Source organism: Humulus lupulus, chromosome 9 (assembly GCF_963169125.1).
Source record: "Humulus lupulus chromosome 9, drHumLupu1.1, whole genome shotgun sequence".
Taxonomy (NCBI): domain Eukaryota; kingdom Viridiplantae; phylum Streptophyta; class Magnoliopsida; order Rosales; family Cannabaceae; genus Humulus; species Humulus lupulus.
In genome coordinates this window covers 14,872,058-14,893,098 of record NC_084801.1, presented here as the reverse complement: position 1 = coordinate 14,893,098, position 21,041 = coordinate 14,872,058, and the positions used below count along the sequence as shown (strand labels likewise).

The 21,041-nt window shown below is 32.6% G+C and overlaps 1 protein-coding gene across 2 annotated transcripts; it reads left to right on the top strand.

Moving 5' to 3' along the window:
- The first annotated feature begins 462 nt into the window (after positions 1-462).
- LOC133801141 (protein VERNALIZATION 3-like) lies at positions 463-14,160 on the top strand. Of its 2 annotated transcripts, XM_062239295.1 has the most exons (5): positions 463-779; positions 1,000-1,061; positions 10,752-10,792; positions 12,125-12,189; positions 13,312-13,441. In XM_062239295.1, the coding sequence occupies exons 1-4, from the start codon at positions 582-584 to the stop codon at positions 12,175-12,177; spliced, it is 354 nt and encodes a 117-aa protein (XP_062095279.1). In that variant the 5' UTR covers positions 463-581; the 3' UTR covers positions 12,178-12,189; positions 13,312-13,441. The 2 variants fall into 2 exon arrangements, with proteins under 2 accessions (XP_062095279.1, XP_062095278.1); XM_062239294.1 differs by lacking the exon at positions 12,125-12,189 and having other exon boundaries at positions 466-779; positions 13,312-14,160.
- The last annotated feature ends 6,881 nt before the right edge of the window (positions 14,161-21,041 follow it).

Here is a 21,041-nt window from a genome sequence, read left to right as displayed (position 1 = left end):
GAGAGAGAAGGGAAGAGATGGAACAATTTTAATTATTTTCATAATATTCTTTTAAAAACTATCATGTCCTAGAAACTTGTATATTTAATAGTAAAAATTATTGGCAGAATAAGACAAAGAACTAATTCACAATTGCTAATATTTTTTGAGAATGGGGATTAAGTACAAAAATAAAGAGATTAGAGACTTAAGTGGCAATGATATACCACGTTTAAGGGTTCTTTTGCTGCAAAACCTAATGATAATAAGAATATAAAAAAGAGTAAGGCACCTAACATCATTTGATGTGACATATTCATGAGTACAAATTATTATCTCGTCTCACACATTTTTTTTTAAATTAAAAATATATGAAACTAGATATTATTTACATCAATAATAATATGTCACTTAATATTTAAAGCCAAATAACAATATATATAAATAGACACCATCCATCTTGAATGTGAACCACGAAAAACTTTGATTCTCGGTGTAGTAATGGTAGTAGTATATAAATAGTAGTTTGCTTTGTATTGAAAATTTTCTCATTTATTTTCATTATTATTACTATTATTTAAGTTTCTTTAAAAGGTTTAAGCATGCCTAGAGATAGGGATCCTCTTGTACTTAGTAGGGTCATAGGAGATGTTTTGGATCCTTTTACAAACTCTATATCTCTTGAAGTGTTTTATGATAATATGGAGGTCAACAATGGTTGTGAGCTCCAACCTTCCCAAATCGTCAACCAACCTCGAGTCGACATTGGTGGGGAAGACCTAAGGAACCTCTACACTTTAGTAAGCTCCATCATGATACAAATATATATACACATATATACATATATATATATATTCATCTTCTCGATTTCCTCATCTCTGTGCATACATACATGTATATATATTATTCTAATTTATATTTCTACTGTGTACATATATACACATGCACAATCTTGTTTACGTACGTATATATACACATATACATATGACTGACACTACTGACTCTTGAAACTTATTACAGGTTATGGTCGATCCGGATGCACCTAACCCAAGTAACCCCAATCAAAGGGAGTACATCCATTGGTAAGACTCAAATTTCTCATACGTACTTATATATATACATATATGTATAATATTATTATTATATCGATACTCTTCTCCGGTTATTGTTTATATATATATATATATATATATAACCTCGAACATAAAGGGTGGGTGCATGGCAACTGGCATATATAAATGAGGTTTCATCATGATCAGTTTATATATTAAGTACATCATATATGATTTCAGTGTTAGAGAAGTAGATACTATAATTTTTTTAGAGTTTCTGAAGCGTGAGGATGAAGGAAATATTACTTTTACTGCGCATATTTTCTTCCTGTTTAAAATCTTATCAAAGTCACATTATATGTATTAGATGATAATATTTCAATCTGTGCATATATACCTTGTACTATTTATAGATTCGATCCTCACACTTGTTAGCTAATTACGTACCCTCGTAATACGTCTTCTTTTCAAAGCCACGAAATCCATTTTTTTTAATAAAGACGCTACTGTTTTGATACGGACATATAAATATATATATATATATTTATATATATAAAACATGGGTCCATGCATATATACGACAAAGAAAAAACTATATCAGTAAAAACTGAGAAGAATGTGCTTTGGAGGATGAGAATTTTAACGAAAGACGGGATGAGCTGGGACTGTCATATCGATCTGGAATTATCCTGCATGCCAGTCCCACTTTGTCCCACCATAAAAATGACTACGTCAGATTACAAAGGAGAAATTACGGATTTGAGAAGCATGAATAACAATGGTTATTACTTTTTTTATTATTATTTTTTCTTTGTTTTCTGTTTCACTTTCATTCTTTCTATATTTTTTTTTTTTTGCTTTATTATTTTTCATTCCACCTATTTTTTTTAAACAATCATTCCTTTTATTCTTTTTCTATTATTTTACTTTATTTTTATTATTACTCCTTTGTATTAATAAGATTTACAATGCATTCTTCCATTTATGTCATAATATATAGATTCATAGAGATGTTATAGTTATGTTGAAAGTTATAAATTATTTATTAACTAGAAAATATAATCGTTAACGTAGTTTTTTTAATGATTAAAACATATTTTATTTATATATATATATATATATATATATATATTTGGAGATTGTATGTAAGAGATTCTTTTTCACCTTACCCTTATATTGGAGCAGACCCACATAGTGACAAGGATGGGCGACGGCCTCGGGTGAATTTTTTTTTTTTTTTTTAATTAATGTATATATTTTTAATTAAAACTAATATTTAAAAATTAGGACTTTGGCATAATTTACAAGGGTTCAAATCCCACCAAAAGCATTTTGTTTTCTTTTTATATGTATGCAATTTATTTTAAAAAAAAACACATATATGACTCCTACAAAGGTTAAACTTTGCTTTAATTTTATTCTACATAATCTCTCCATCTGAACATTTTCAAATAAAAAATATAATATATAGTTTTTTCTAAAGTTATATTATTTTAGAAGTGAAGATTTTAATTCTTTTTTCTTTCTTCAAAATAAGTGTAATTGTCTGCACGAATGTCAAAAAAAAACCCAATAAAATGAGTTAAAAACTTATTTTTTTGTTAAAATTTTATTGTATTGTGTATATTTTTTATTATTTAGTATCGATTTAAATGATTTAATATTAAAAATTTATATATGTTGTAATTAACAAAGTTTGTCTCAATTTCTTAATATGTTTTTTGCTTATTATATTATTTCAAAAAAAAATTTCACCCTCGCTAAAGTTGAATCCTAGGTCCACCACTACACGTACAACATGCTCTTTATATGGATACGTAAGGGCATCTTGGTCGTAATTTTGTTTCATGATGGTGTTTATTATATAGCGAGCCTCCTGCAGGTTTTTGAGAAATTCTGAATAATTAAAGTACCAAAAAAAAAAGCTTAAATTCCTTGTTGTACGTGTACTTTTATTTAATATTATTATTATTGTATACGCGAAAATTTGTGTTTTGTGTAAGAGTTATATTGGCCGATTACCCATTTGAACCCTTTATTTTTAAAAATTAACTTTTGGACCTCATGTTTTGTCAAAAGATTTAAAATAGGAATTGATAGATCGATTATTTAAGTACTGTATTTTGGCCATTATCCATTTTGACCAATTATTTTTAAAAAGTAACATTTCAATCATGCATTTATTCAAAAGGTTAAAAATTCTTTATAAAAACTAAATTATATATATTTATATAATTTATGTTTTCTGTAAAGGTTCACACCATTTTGAACCTTGTATTTTAGCTGATTATCCGCTTGGACTCTTTTATAAATTAACTTGTGGACCTCAAGTTTTTTAAAAATATTAAAAATAAGAATAGATAGGTCGATTATTTGAACACTATATCTTGGTCGATCACTCGTTTGGATTCTTTATTTTTAAAAATTAACCTTTTGACCATGTATAAATTCAACAGGTTAACAATTCTTTATAAAAATATATATATTTATATAATTTATGTTTTACATAAGGGTTCACACTATTTTGAACCTTGTACTTTAGCCGATTACCCATTTAGATCCTTTATTTTTAAAATTAACTTTGTGGGCCTGGTGTTTTGTCAAAATGTTTAAAATATGAATATATAGATAGATTATTTCAGCCACATGTATTTTGGTCGATTACTTGTTCAAGGATATGTGAGGGTTCAAGTTGAAATGTCAATTGGGGATGGGTTTAGATCGGGCAGATTTGTTCCAGGAAAAGATAAACAAATTTGGATCCCGTTTAAGTTTGAAAGACTCCCATTTCTCTGTTTCAAATGTGGCTGCATAGATCATGATCAAGTTTGTTTGTGTAAAGAGAAAGAACTTGTGGAGTATGATGAGAAAGGAGAGAAGGTACCACTCATTGGGTCTTGGATGAAGATAGATAATCCAAACAAGGATTGTTTGGAAGGTTTCTTGAAGATGTTAGCTTCTGCACAGACAGGAAGGAAAAAAGGGTATGGAGTGAATGATGGGTTTGTTATTACACGGAATGTAAGACCTAAGGTGGAAGAACAAGTTCAAGTCGGAGTATCGGGATAGAAGCAAGCCTTGGGGGACAGTAGAGATGGTATAGGGATGGTCATGATTGCTCCATAGGAAAACATAAGAGTTGAAGGGGGCTTTGCAAGGAATTGGTAATAGAAGGCATCAATATAGATAAGACAACGAGTTCTTCCAATAAAAGAACAAGAGTTATGACAAGGAATGATGCTAGTTCTTTTCTAGAGCCCTTTTGCAAAATTCCAAGGCTATAACAGCAAAAAGAAAATCCTTTTGGAGCTAGTAAGGAAGCTAAAACTTGTCAAGCAGGTGGGCAGGATAATGAATTACTCAATGAGGATTATGTGATGGATGGGCAGCATGATTTTAGCCAAAAGAAGCTAAAAGGGAATGGTAGAGGTCAAAGGAAAGTTAAAGATATGGCAAGGGGAAAGATGGTAGATGGATCAAGGAAAGAAGTGTATCCAAGAAAGGAGGTGGAGACAGTTTCAGCTAAAGTTGGATCGGAAGCACAAGTCTCTAAGGATTCTTGGGCTACTAGGATAAAGATTCAAGCGGCGCACCCTGCGTTACAAGGTCACCCATCTCAATGAGGATCTTAAGCTGGAATGTACATGGAATGGGGAATGTTTGTACGATCCATACATTGCATTCCACATTAAGGAGTTTCATCCTGATCTGATTTTTAAGAGTGAAACTAAAATGAGTAATTCTCAATTTGATGCCCTGAAAAGAAGATTGGGTTTTAGTAGTGGATTGGTGGTTGGGAGAAGGGGTATTGTTGGCAGTTTGATTTCTTTATGGCAACAAGAAGTGGTTGTCAATCTGAGATCTTACTCTATCTATCATATGTATGTGTATGTTTCAGGTCAAGATGGATAAATGATTTATTCTTCGTCTTTATTGAGAAAGTTGTGTTTTGATGTAAATCGTCCTTGGATGTGTTGTGGGGACTTTAATGAGCTCCTTATGCAATCAAAGAAAAAGGGTGGATGGGTGAAGCCTGATTATTTGATGAAAAGGTTTCAATTTGTAGTTGCTGATTGTGGCTTAAACGAATTTAGAACAGAGGGTGACCAATTCACTTGGTGTAATCAAAGAGCTAGTAACTTGATGTTTGAAAGGTTGGATAGAGGTTTCTTTAATCAAGAGTGGCGAGACATTTTTCCTAGCGCCATAGAAAAGCATTTAAGTAGGTGGGGTTCCGACCATTGCCCTTTACTTTTTGGGTTCTCTGCAGTGACTGATGGTAAAGCTTGCAGCTCTTTTCGTCAACGTTCGAGATTTCATTTTGAGAGGCTTGGGCTGAGGATGTATCTTGTCATGCAATAGTTAAGAAGGAATGGAGTAGAATGGTTGGAAGAGGTTAGCTTGCTCAGTTACTTGGTACTCTTAAATGATGTGGCAATAATTTACAAAGATGGGGTAGAGAGTGGAAGAAGCAAGAAGGACAAAATCTTCAACAAAAGAAACAAATATTGGCTAAGCTTTCATCCTCAACAGATGGAAAGTATTGGGTCTTAATGAAGAAGGTAGAGGCTGAAAAAGATATAATGTTGCTTCGAGAGGAAACTTATTGGCGTCACAGAAGTAGAGTTCAATGGCTGATGGTAGGAGATAAAAATATCAAGTTCTTTCATCCTAAGGCCACTAATCGAAGAGCTAAAAATAAAGTAAAATTTGTGAAAGATTCGAATGGCTACTGGTAAACAAATACTAGGATAGTAGAAAAGAAAAAAAAAAATCGGGACATTTTTTCCACTTCTGCTCCTTCAGTAGCTGAAATAAGAGATTTTTTAGCTCCTCTATAGTAGAAAGTTACAACGGAGATGAACAAGAAGTTGCTGCTGCGTTTTACTAAAAAAGAAGTTTAACGAGCTTTTATGGATCTTAATCATTCTAATGCTCCGGGCTGTGATGGATTCCCGAGATTGTTTTATAGAAAATATTGGAAGCAGATTGGAAACGAAGTTTTAAGGGTGTGTATGAATGTGCTAAATGAAGGAGTTGACCTTACAGAAGTGAACAAAACCATTATTGTGCTTATCCCAAAAAGAAGAATCCTGGAATGGTGAGTGATTATAGACCTATTAGCTTTTGTAATTTTTTGTAAAAAATCGTAGCTAAGAGTTTGGCTAATAGACGCAAAAAAGTCTATGGATATGGTTATTTCTAAGACTCAAGGAGCTTTGGTTGGAGGAAGACATATTCATGATAATTCTATCATTGGGTTTGAAGGTTTATTTTCAATGAAGAAGGGTTGGAGTGGGAATGGTCTTTTGGTAGCTTTAATGTTGGATATGTAGAAAGCCTATGATAGGGTTGAATGGTGCTTTGTAGAAGAGGATATGAAGAAATTGGGTTATGTTGAAGATTGGGTTCAAAAAATTCAAAGATGTGTTAATTCAATTTCCTTCTCACTATTGATAAATGGTGAAGTTCGAGGTTCTTGTATTCCTAGAAGAGGATTGCGTCAAGGAGATCCTTTGTCACAATTTCTCTTTCTTTTTGTGCGGAATGGCTTTCTTGTTACTTGAAGGCTGACGAGAATCAAAAGAGAATTAATTGTCTCAATTTTGGAGGAAGGAAAGTGACTGTCTCTCACCTGTTTTTTGTAGACGACGGTGTGCTTTTTTGTAAGGCTACACTGAAGGAGTGTGAGACAATCAAGTCTATCTTAGAAAATTATGAAAAGGTTTCTGGACAGATAATCAATTATACTAAGTCTGAAATCTATTTTGGAAAGATGGTTAGCGAGGAAAATGGTCATACCACTACTACAAAAACACATTTTTATGACACTTTTTTAGGACACTCACCAGGATGCGAGTCCTAAAAACAGCTCCTGGACTTTTTGCGAGTCCTTAAAAAATTTCTTTTAAGGCTCGCGGAGCAAGTCCTAAAAACTGTGTGTCCTAAAAGTTTGATTTTTATTAACAAACACCTCTTGGACTTTTTAGGACACGCGGTGCAAGTCCTAAAAACTTATGTGTGTCCTAAAAGTCTAAATTTTAAAAAATCACAAATTCCCTCCAATCCCTCAAATCACTCAATATTATAAAAAAAACACAAAAACACATTCAAATCACTCTCTCTCTCCTCGGTTCTCTCTCCCTCTCTCTCTCTATAGCTCGTCTCCGAACAACCAAACGGCCGCCTTGCCTTCGCCGCTGAACGCCACATGCCACCCCAGGAGATGCGCCACCCCTCGAAACCTCGAACCCCTGGAGCTCAACCTCTCACGCGCAGCCTAAGGCCCTTATGGTGCATCTCGAAGTTTATGCGATTTTGGGTTTTCCCAAACTTTCCAGCCACTTCGAGCCACCACGAGATGAACCACTACCACCACCATATTCCTTGCATCTTGGGCTTCAAAACCCACTAAAAAATTAGACCAAATGGCCACCGTGGAGTGGTGGCATCACCACTTACTCCATCCATTCTTTTAGAACTTGCTTTTTAAAGCTCTCAGATAGAGGACTCGCGCCCCGTGAGTCTTAAAAAGCCTTTTTTGTAGTAGTGTACTATACAACAATTGTTTGGAGTTAAGAGCGTGGAGTGTCATGAACAGTACTTGGGGTTTCCTTCTATAGTCAGGACATCAAAAAAGGAGTTGTTTCGTTATATCATAGAGAGAATTGGAGCTCAACTTAATGGGTGGTCTCATAGTGTCTTCTATTCGGCTGGGAAAGCCATTTTAATTAAAGCAGTTGTGAAATCCATTACGAGCTATTCGATGTCTTGTTTTCGTCTTTTTAAAGGGCTCCTCAAGGAAATTGAGAGGATTGTGGCTCGCTTTTGGTGAGGCAGAAAAGAAGGAAATAACAAAATACATTGGAGGGAGTGGAAGAAACTTTACCTTCCTAAAAATATTGGAGGATTGGGTTTCTGAAATTTTGATGCCCTCAACCAAGCTTTTCTAGCAAAGCAATGTTGGAGAACTTTCAAGAACCCTGAATTAATTGTTGGTTAGCAAAGTCCTTCAAGCTTTGTATTTTCATTCTACTGAATTTATAAAGGCCTCGGGGGCAACAGGATTTCGTATATATGGAGAAGCTGGATTGGGGGTAGGGATTTATTAGCGGATGGTTGTATTTGGAGGATTGGTTCAAGGGATTCTATATAATTCATGGATGATTGTTGGTTATTTACTCGGAAGGGGTATGGTTTTACTGACTGTCCTTATATCCCTTCAGATGTGAAAATAGTGTATGAATAATGGAGAGTGGAATAGACCTTTTATAGAACAGTTGTTTGATCCCCAGGATGTTAATAGAATTTTGGCTATTCCAGTGGGAACTATGGCAAATAAAGATGAGATATCTTGGAAGTTTTCTAAAGATGGGGTCTATACAATGAAAAGTGGTTATAGGCAAGCCTTAAAGAAGATGGACTATGTTGAAGCTTCAGATTCTACTGCGATGGGTAAGTGGTGGAAAACTCTTTGGCATTGAATGTACCTCATAAAGTAAAGCAAATTGGTTGCATGCTATGATTGCATTGTAAAAAAAGAAACTGCGACATATAGGGGTGTTGTAGGCATGCAAATGGGGCGTGTCTGCCTCGCCCCACCCCGATTAGTTTCATGGAGGGGAGCAGGTCGCCCCGCCCTGGCTTAATCGGGGCAAGTCTGCCCCGCCCCATTTAACTTTTTATTTTATAAACATTAAATTATAATTTTAGAATTTTTCTTAAGCCTAAATATTATTTTTTATTGCAATCTTTATATTTAACACTTCGTATCAACTACACTATCAAATATTATATTTATTTTTTTATTTTAAAATTTACAAAATAAATACAAGAGTAAGGATCAATTATATAAAGCATATTTTTCAATATTTATAAATCTTTCTAGTCTATATAGAATTAAGGATATTCTAAACCACACATAAAATGTCAATTTTACGTACTATATATATAAGTAGCATGAGAGAATTGGATTAAAATATAGAAAAAAAAAGTTTTCGAAGCGGAGCGGGGCGGGGTCCGCCCTGTTTTTACCGGGGCAAAGATGCCTCGTCAGGTCGAGGCCCCGCCCCGCCTCACCGCCCCATTTTGCCATGTCTAAGGTGTTGTATCGCTGTATCGATGCAACACACCCCAAAAAATGCTACTTGAAGGTATTTTGATCCCAATTTAGTTTTATAATGGTGTTTATTGTAGTTATAGTAAGCCTCTTGCAAATTTGTTTGGAATAATTTACAATGCCAAAAGAAAGTTCAAAATAATTACTTTAATAAATTAAAAATATAAGGAAGCATGCAACTAGTTGTTTAAATTATGTTTTTGGCACAATAAATTATTCCAAGTTTCTCGAAAATTTACAGGAGAATCACTATAACTACAACAAATACCACCATAAAATATTGGGATAAAAACACACAAGGTAACTTACCCTATAAATATATATTTATTTATTTATTTATATGCTAAGTTTTTGTTTATTAATATAGTTTGGTGTGTAGTTGTTGAACTTTGAGTCACCGTGCATGTTTTCAAAATATAATAAAATTTTGCAAAAATTGGGTAAACCCATTAATTAAAATAATGGTTCAAATAAATACTTTAAATGCTCACACAATTATGTGCTACTTAATATAAAACATGTATATATGATAGAGAAATCTCAAATTGTATGAGCAGTTATTTGCTCGTGCCATTAATCAACTAGACAAGAGCATGGCGCCAGTTATAGTATTTATTATTTATATGACCATATTCAATTTAAAACATCTTTTAGTCATCTTCGAATATTATTATTACACAACAAATGTACAGTTTACAGAAAAATCAACCATTTATATATCATCATATTCAATTTAAAACATCTTTTATTCATATATTGTTAGTATTTATTATAGATATGATCATATTTTCTAAGGGTCATTATTGTTTTTTTTTTTAGTTTAGCTACACGTTTGAGAATAATCTTAAACTTAGCTACAAGCATTGTTTCTCATGAAATTTTATGGCTTGTAGTTAGGTCTCACATTGATGTTTTATTTTATTTGGATTATGTGTCTTTCCAAAATCTCTGTTTCAATAAAATTCTATTGAATTCACTAAAACATGCAATGTCATGGAGCTCGTTGTTGTCAAATCTATTGATTTAAATTATATTTTAAAATATGATTTTGTTTTTTTTCTTCAAAAATAAAAAAAAATTAGACAGATATTTATCAATTTATAAATATACTATATTATTAATTATTTAAAAAAAAATTAAACAACTTAGCATATATATATTGTATAATCATGGCATTGGTGTAATCACATTCTTCGTAATAATGTAGGGCCTAAATATAGAGAATGAAACATTTAATTTACTATCTATGAAAAAATTGAACTAATTATTAATCCTTTTTAAATAAAACAATGATCCAAGAACCGCCTTTTAAAAAAAAATAAACTAAGTTTTCACCAAATTAAATAGTACAACGTAAACATATATATAACTTTATATATGTGTGTGTGTTAAATTTAAGATTTGTTTTTTTTTTTTTGAAGGAATATACTAATTTGAGATTTAATTCAAACTTCTTTTTTTCACTGATTTTACAATTAAGAATCACATATATGCATACATGATTAATGAAAGTAGTAGTTCTATATAATAATAAATAGTATAAATACAACATTTCTTAATGGCAAAGTTATTCTTATTATTATTTGTGATTTCAATTACAGGTTGGTGACCGATATTCCTGGAAGTACCGGGGCAAGCTTCGGTAAGTCGTTCGAACTTTGCTTGCACCCCACAAGTTAGCACGCACCAATTCAAATGCTTTATTTGATTTATGAGTTGATGATGAGAATTTCAACCTGTGGTGCTTTCCAAGGATGCACGTTTCACATATAGTGGCAATGAACTTGTCTTTATATCTCCTAGCAACCCTTGTTGATTGAGTTCTTTAATACCTTGCTCCATAACGTGTCCCATTCTTTTGTGACGTAGTTCCATTTAGCTTCTTGTCTATTTCCACTAAAGCTTCACCAACTGGTAGTATTTCTCATCTGAGTATGTATAGTCCATGATCCTTTAACCCTTCAGTCATGGAGCCCTTCGAAATCCTCAAATTTCCATTAGTGCATTTGAGGCTATATCCTTCATCTTTAGCATACTTAATGAGATCAAGTTCCCTCGTAAATGGGGAATTTACCTAACTTGGTTGAAAAGTCTAACAATTCCATCTTAGTGCTTAATGGCTACTGATTTGATGCCTATCATCCTTGCAAGAATGATCATCTCCCAATAGAATATTACCATACAGAACCTTTTTATAATCAATAAACGATTTTTTTATTACAACACATGTGATAAGTGCATCCTCAATCAGATGAGCTATATTCGTCATGTTCAGCGAGTACGTACTACTGATTCATGTTTGTTCTCCATTCCATTAATTCTTTAAGAATCTTCTTGAATTCGAAGCAAAATCTCTTGAGATGTCATGGCTTTCCACAAATAACATCTCATTGAATCCTTCTCACCTCTGTCACTTGATTTTGATCTTGAATGGTGCTTGTGTGAGAATGTCTTGATGGGTATCTTTTTTATGCATGGTCTACCTCTAGCTAGACAGACCTATTTCTTCCTTGACTCTTTTTCAAGTTTATATTCAAACTCCTTTGACTTTAAAACGTCAAGAATATCTTCTTGTGAGACTTCATCTCTGCCATATTTGATGATTATCTTCACTTTTTTTTGTAGTCCATCGGCAATGACTTTAAGATGATAATTGCTTGACTTTCTTCATCAACCTAAAAATCAATGTTAGAATGATCTATAACAATTTTATTAGAGTTATTAATATTATCATCTAATGATAAATTATGTCATTTTAAACCCATACAATCTTTTTCAATAATTGATCTTTTTTGTTATTGAATGAGTCTTGGAAAGCTGCTCCATTTCTTGCCAAATTACTCGAGCTATTTTCTCAACTTTAACCTTTCTCCTAACATTATATGACATGAACTTCAGGTATTTATTTCCTGGTAAGTTACTTGGAATCTCCCAGTACTTTAAAAAATTTCTGATGCACCAATAATCCTTTCAGGGCATTTCTTCCATAAGCCGAAGTCACCATTCCTATCAAATTTCTCGAGCTAATACTTGGCTGAGGTAGTCATGGCTTCTTAGTTGAATTTATGATGATCTTTCATGCTTTCTTGATTAAGATATAGGAACTCGTCTCTAAATTGTTGCAAGTTACAAAGAACAAGATGAAACAAGATCAATAGCAGTAGAAAACACAAAAATCATAGCAAAACATAAAACTAAAAAGAAAATAATACTGAGAGTTTATACGTTTGGACTTGATCACCTTTAGATCACCTCTCTCACTTTTACTAAACTCGAGTACTTATCATTCAGGCTTCAATCTTTAACTCACAATATTTAAGAGCTTATCATTCTAGCTATTAGACTCTCTTTCAAGATTGTAATTAAAAGCGTACATACTGAGATAGGTATGGTAGGCATTTTAGGGTAGAGTTTCTTAACTAGAAATACATATTTAGTTAAAATTGTCTACATATGTTATAACATACAGAACACATGTTAAAACTTTGGATAATTACCATATGCACTTAGTTATTATAAAACAATAATTTTGATGTTGAATGACATTAATGAAGAAGATCGAAGAAATTGGATAGGTTCATTGTGTTGTCTTGTTTTCATTCTGCCAACTGTTAGCCCAAGAATGACTCCCTAAAGGAGGGGTGTGAATTGGGTTTTGGGCAAGTTTCAGAAACTTTAAAAGCTAAAATTCTTTTACCCTATAAGAATTTGATAAAACAATTTACAAAACTAGAAATAATATTTAAACCCTGTACACTAGTTTTGAAGTCGTTGGCTCTTTCATGTTTTATTGGAATCCATATGATATTGTCTTGAAGTTTTGATTCCTAGTCCTTGATTTTGATTATGTTTTTGCTTAAGAGACTTTTTAGTAATTCTTTACAAAATATAAAATTGGTAGCGACGTTAATAATAAAATATTATTGTTTACCATCAAAACAATAGGGATGAGGATTTTGAATCAACACCAACTCCAAATTAAGCTATATATATTTCATATATTTTCATCTAATCTGAGTAGTTTTAATCTTTCAAAATCTAGTATAGGAAATATATGGGTTATTCATCATAGAATAGGGCATGTATTTTAATTTGGAGTATTTTTATATAATTATTGGTGTAAATAATGCTTCCATATATATTATATACGATATTATGTAGGACAAGAGGTGGTGTGCTATGAAAGCCCACGGCCGACGGCAGGGATTCATCGGTATGTGTTTGTGCTGTTCCGGCAATTAGGAAGGCAAACAGTGTTTCCACCGGGGTGGCGTCAGAACTTCTGCACCAGAGACTTTGCTGAGATATATAACCTTGGTTCGCCTGTTGCTGCCCTTTATTATAACTGCCAGAGAGAGTCTGGCTCTGGGGGCAGGAGGTTCACATAGATCCTCATCATCATCATCTATCCATTATTCATAATCAAAATATATATACAAATATATTAAAATAAAATGGGTGAAATGACTTTTTTTTTTTTTAGTGATTTTGCACTCTAACTTACTTTTTGATAGTTTTTTTTTTGCAAAATGGCTTCTTTTGTCTAAATTTTTCGACCAGTTATCTAAAATTTTCGACCAACAGTTTGAATTTTTCGATTATCTGTCTAAATTTTCGACTAGCTATCTAAATGATGAGAGACCATTTTGTAAAAAATTATTAAAACTATGCTAGAATACAAAATAACTTTAAAAAAATAAATCATTTTGTCAAGAAGCCCCAAAAAAAAAATAGTATTTATTGGATCTAATACAAATATATTACAAATATATTTGATGACTCAGAATGATCGGTTTTTTTATTAATGTCATTTAGTAAGCTAGCTTTATGTATTGAATAAGATGGAAGAAACGCTATATATATAAATATATATATACATGTGTGTGTCTGTTTACGTATATTGTCATGGTTGTATCTTTACTGTATGTAAGTAATTCAGCTGGTGCATATATAAACTTGTTAATTATATGTACCTAATGAGATACATTGGAATAATATATATTGAACTCTTATTATATATATTATTATGCATATATATATGCTCACCTTTTATAAATTTTCAACTTTCTTATATACAAGAGAACTAGTACCCTTTTACTTGCGTTCAACAACTTGGTTGTGGCCACGACGTTGACCAAGTACATTCGTGACGACTTGCGTCTCATTGATAGAGACACTTCCTGCTGAATATGAGGATTATGATTGTATTTTTTAGAAACAGTACAATTATAATACATAATATAACTAATTAAACATATATGCAAAATATTAGAAAGTTACTTACATATGCAGTTTTAGTATTCGTGTCCACCCATCCACGTATTAGATGATTATGTATATCATGGAATGTATCAATCAGGCTGGGAAATTTCTTAGTTTGAGAATTCATCTTTAATAAAATGTAACAAAATATCAGTTAAATACTTCTCGTTCTTGTACCATTCAGAATTAACCATGACACTAGTGATGTTATTCTCAGTCATCTTTCGACTCTTGCTTACATTGGTGTTGATAACGAAACATTACTACCAGGTAACCATGGGAATAACATAACTCTACAATCTCGTCAAGTTGGCCATAGAAAGTGAAATCATCGGTTCCTGGCATCGAAACTTCACTGTTTTGAGTGGTACATCGTTTGTCACGACTATGCACCAAAAACTTCACACCATTAACAATGCAAGCAGTGTAGGAGTATGCATTCTAATTCGACCAATTTGCTAAAGCAAATAATCATCGGTGCACTCAGGTGACTCTACTTGTCAAAGACGACACATCTATATATAGTTGAAAACAAAAAAGAAATGCACAATCAAATGAATATTAATCGGTTTGAATTTCATAAGATGTCTAGTTTCGATCATTTACCTTCATTTTAAGCAAGGTAAGGAAATCATTTTGAAGAATTATGTTAGGATTTTCTTTGAGACATTCACTGTACAACATAAGAATGAATGTAAGATAACAGTTGGATATGAATTTATTTTTAAAAAATTCATATATGTTTCCAAGCACCCACCATCAAAAGGATGGTGCATCACACCATCTTCTTTCGATCGTCTCGTACTATGCCAAGTCATATCCTTGACTATATGCCTTTAACCATAAAGACGTTTCATGCAGCCTAGGAGTCAAAGGAAAATACCGCAACACTTTCTGGGCGACTTTTTTTTCCTTTGTGTTTTTGTCAACCCATCTGTTCTCACAACATACAGGTCAACTCTGTTTTTGGGAATGCTCATTCCATAGTAAACAATAGTCATACTTGCAAGTTTGAATTGATTGATAACCTAATCCTAACTACCTCATTTTTTTCTTAGATTCAAAGTATGAAGTCAAAATCTTATTCTCCTTCAAGAATGCAAATTTAAAAAACTTCAAAAGTCCATCCAATGAACTATTTATCCATTTATTCATTACCTTCATGTGCAGCATCTTCGCCAAAAAGTTCAAGAAAGACAACCAAGTACAACCAGGGTATAACTCAGTTTCGATCTCTTAAAACAAGTCATCAAATTGATTCTCCACACTATTGCCATCACCATATGAAATTCCTTCATTTGCACATTCTTCTTTAGTGTCTTATTCTCCAATAACATCATTGATGATGTCAATAATCTCATCTGTCACTGAAGTCCCATCGTCCACTACTGGAGGAATATCAACTTCACCATGGTAAGTCCACTTTGCATATCGCTATAGAAACTCATATTTGTGTATGTGATAGCCTCCACCACATCTAGTTTCTAACTCAACATATTCACACACTGATTGCATGGGCACCTCACTTCTCCCGAAGAATTCACATGATGCTTGGTCATTTGTATAAATGCTTGAAGACCATTCCAAAACTCATCAAAGTCACTACTACAAAAGAGGCTTTTAGGACTCGCAGAGTGCGAGTCCTCTATTTGAGAGCCTTAAAAAGTGAGGTTTATTAAGACTCACGTTGTGAGCTATAATAGAATGTTTTTAGGGCTTGCAATGCGAGTCCTAAAAAGTTTTATTTTTAATTTTTAAAAAATTAATTGGTAGTCAAATCTCCCACCGGAGCTCCGACGATGACAGCGGTGCCACCACCCCACAGTGGTGGTTCAGCTTGATCCTTTAGTGGGTTTTGAAGCCCAAAGCACAAGGAATGCAATGGCGGTGGTCATTTGGCTCGAGGTGGTCGAAAAATGCCCAAAACGTTTCGGAAACCCACATGGTCGCCAAACTTTGGAGGCTTCGTCGAGAGGGCTAAGGGGCGCGTGAGGCTAGGGGCTCGTGAGGCTGGGGATTTCGGGGGTTGAGGAAGCCACCGTCGTGGCTGGGTAGTAAGCTTGCGATAAAGAGAGAAAGAGAAATGGGGGAAGAGAGAGAGAATCTAAGGAAAAGAGAGAGGGAGAGAATGGGTGGTTTTTTTTTTCTTTTGTGATTTAATATATAATAAAACTTTAGTTAAAAAAATTATTCAAACTTTTAGGACACACATAAGGTTTTAGGTCTCGCACTGCGTGTCCTAAAAGAAATTCTTTAAGGACTCTCAATGAGTGTCTTAAAAGTCGAGGAACTTTTGTAAAAAAAAAAATCAAACTTTTAGGACACACATCAGTTTGTAGGCCTCGCACCGCGTGTTCTAAAAGAAATTATTTAAGTACTCTCAATGAGTGTCCTAAAAAGTCCAGGAGATGGTTTTATGGCTCGCATCTAGGTGAGTGCCCTAAAAAATGTCCTAAAATCATGTTTTTGTAGTAGTGAGTTACGCTGTCTATTGGTTATTCAACTCTTTTCAATCGTCATAACTCATTTAAGTAAAAAATAAATTATTACAATGTGATAATAATAAAAAATAAATTTATTTGGTAATAATTTTTTTATCACCAAAGCAAAAGTTTTTTTTTAAATAAATTATTATATCTTATTGAATCTTATGAATAAACTATTAAATTTTATAAGTGTATATATTATAAAATTTTATAAATATATTATCACTACAAGAAATCTGATCTTTACCTACCAATATTTTACCTAACAATATATATTGGTAGGGGAAATAATGTTTTGCCTACCAATATTTATTGGTAGTTAATATTAGTAGGTAATTGTTCGCCCATTATATTTTATTTCGGAACATAGCTTTACCTACCAATAATATCAGTAGGTAATGATCTTTACCTACGTATATTATGGAGGGAAATTTTTTAACCATTCCCGCTCAATTTTCCCCCCTTTTTTATTTTCATTATATTATTTTATTATTATAAATGCTTATTTGGAGGCTTATGTGGAGTAAATAGTATGATGTGTACATATTGTATAACATGTGGCATGCCACGTATGTACATAGTTGGAAAAAATATAAATAAAATATATTTATAATACATTTTAATTATATTATATATAAAAAACATTTTTATTAAAAAATTTATTTATTTATTTATATAAATTGATTAGGGTTGTTCCTAATCTTATCAGCCGCCCCCTAAATTTGCTTCTCTCTGTCATTCTCTCCAATCCATCCCTTCCCACCATTGTCGTCCTTTCTCCCTCCCTTTGCTTTGCTTTGCTTTTACCTTGAGTGGTTGCTTAGTTCTCTTTCATGATGAGCCATTGCCTTCTTCGCTTTCACTGTGAGTCGTCATCTGGTCCATTTTCACCTTGATCCGCCGGCTGGTTCACTTTCACCTTGAGTTGTCGCCTGGTTCCCTTTCACCTTGAGCCGCCACCTGGTTCACTTTCACTGTGAGTCGCTGCCTAGTTCTCTTTCATCGTGAGTCTCTGCCTTGTTTTCTTTCATAGTGAGTCGCTGCCTTGTTCGCTTTCACCATGGGTCTCCGCCTTGTTCACTTTCACTGTGAGTCTCTGCCTTGTTTTCTATCCCTCATCCGACTGTTCCATGGGTATTTTCTTTTCTATTTATTGGTAAATACTGTAGTTTGTGCTATTGTGAATGTTGATATTAATTTCTATATTGTTTTGTAGGTTTGATTTGTTTGGATGGTTATTTGGTTTCAGATTTTGCTTGGTGGCTTTCAAATTGATGAGCACTTGGCTTGGTGGCTCTCAAAATGTTGAATTATTGGCCTGGTGGCTTTGAGGTATATTTTTAGCATCTTGGTTGATGAAAATCCCCAATTCTGAAGGATTGATGATGAATTTTAATTGTTGAGGCATATTTTGTTTGAATATATTTTGGAGATTTTATTTATGATGCTATTTTGTGATTTTGTGTTTTGAGTATGATTTGAATTTAATTAGTTATTTTATTGTTTCTAATTATTTTTTGGACCTGATATTTGATCCTATTATATGATTTTTTGGTGTGCAAGTGTTTGATCTAATGTAACAATTAGTTTGAGTGGTTCTGTTTGCATCTTGCTATGCTGTTGGTTTTGGGCATTTTGCTTCTGACAGTGGCATGCTTTGCAGCTTGGTTCTTTTTTCTAGTGAAGCAATACTTCTTTCTCCTTAAATGTCTACTAGCTTGATTTTGTATATATGTGTGTCTATTAGCAATGCTTTGCTGCTTGTGTCTTGGTATATTTCAGATCTAGTCTTTGATCTCTTTATGAGATTAAATTTTCAGTGTTTGAGTATTTTTGGATATGATCTATCTTTTCTTGTGTGTGTTCCTGATTTTTAAATTGATATGGCTTTTTTCAAGAACATATTACCTTAATGTCTCATGTTTCTAAGAACATATTACCAATGAAGTCTAAGCAATATAATTAAAAGGGAACAACAAAAATTGAAACTAAGGAACATGTTTAAGTGATTTTTGTGGCATTACAACTTTTGCTCTTCAGTTGCAATTTGATTACTGATTTTAGCATGCTCTGCTTTCTGGTATGTATTTTCTTCATCATTGTTTTCATTTGGGCTTTGGATATTTCTTGTATTTCTGGATTACAAGCTTGGTTGTATTTAGATTTAGTGTTACTCTTTGCTTGAAGGGAGTGATTCTTTACTTGATCTCCGATTGGTTCTTTAGGAATCTATTTTGAGCAAAGTTTTTTTTTTTGTATATTTACTTTGGTACTTTGTTTATGATTACAACTTGATTGTGCCTAACATACCATCTTTTTTTCTTGTTTATATTCTTTTGAATCATTGTTTCCTGATTTAAAAGTGACCTAATCTATGATTTTATTAAGTGCTATAGACTTTTTTAAATTCATTTATGATTACACACACTAACTGCAATGGATTGTATAGTTTCAAGAGCCATGCTAATATAGAGTTTGTTTTGGACTTAATAATATGCATACTGAGCAGGTTTTTATTTCTTTTATTAAAGTACATTTTTTTTATTTGGACAAATGCTTGCATTCTATTTTCTTATTCTATTTGACATTTAATTTGGGGATTTATATGGTATTGTTCTTAAATATTAATTTCTGATTATGAGATTTATGTATATGATTTTGGGATTTATATTTGTGTTAGTGTAAGATTTTGGTATTTTTGTGATGTTTGTTTCAGATTGATTGATTAATTTTAGCATGTATTTGTTGGTTAGGTTTTTAAGGTTTTTGTTTTATGTAGGCACTTATAAGTTGGTAATTGATTTACTAAGTTTGTTAAAATGATTGTCTATTGATGGTGTTTGAACTTTGAGTTTCTGCATTATCTATATAACATACCATAAATTCCTTCACTTGCTCAAAATTTTTATACATAACTTATAAAACTGGGCCCTTAGATATTTTCTTACTATGCTACTTTGATTTTTTTTTTTTTTTTTGCCTGTGATGTTGATAAATGATTTTATTTTATGTTGGTGATTATGGGACTTGATGTGCTCATATATTTTTTTTTAATACATGCTGGTATATCAAGTGTCATAAATGCACATAATAATAAGTCATATTTTCTGAAATCCTTATGATGATTAAATTGGGGATAATTATTGTGTTGAGATTAATTATATTTTCCCATTGTTGCCAACCCGAACCCCACCTCCAACTATCGTCGGTGTCCACCTCACAAAGCCATCATCGACATTCACAAGTTCGAGAAAAATTATGCTCTCTAGTAATAATCTCAAAGTGAAGAATAGACTTGTTGATATTTTTTATGAAATGTAATTAGTTTAACACTCATCTTTAATAAGTAATGAATATTTTATAATATATGTTTGTTTATTTTATTATTAATGTTAAATAATTTATTTGAGTTCAGTTCGGAAGTCACAAGATGATTCTTAGCTTATAGAACATTTTATTATTGTATGGTTTTTTTCTAGTTTATTTCTAATATAGAACATTTATAAATAACTGTTATTATCTTTTACCTACACATAACCATTAAATTTGACCAAAATTTAAATTGTGTGACAGACCAATAAAATCATGCTATGTGGGCTAATAAAATGACCCCATGTGGTCCAATAATATTGTGCCACATAGACCAATAAAATGGTGCCACGTGGACTAATAAAATAATGCCACGTGGTCTATATCAAATGATGACATATGTACTAATTATCAAACGACACGTGGACAAACTATTGTTTGATACGTGGAGCAACCACAAGATGCCAAGTGGCGGTATTGACGTATGCCACGTGTATGCTACTATGGAAACCATGTCAGCAGACACATAGGATGACAAGTCATCAAACACGTCATCTGATGACTCATCAATTGATTTATAACTTAGTGGGGTCTACTAATTATTTTACCTACAAGTATTAATAAGTGTAGGTAAAGACTCTTTCCTCACTAACATTTACCTACCAGTCTCTACCAATTCAATATTGGTAGGTAAACCATATTACCCATCATTAGGCTAGTTTTACCTACACTTACAATTGGTAGGTAAAGACTCCATTTTCTTGTAGTGTATAAAATTTCATTATAAAAACAAACATTAATTTATTAATTCACCATTAATGATTATTATTAATT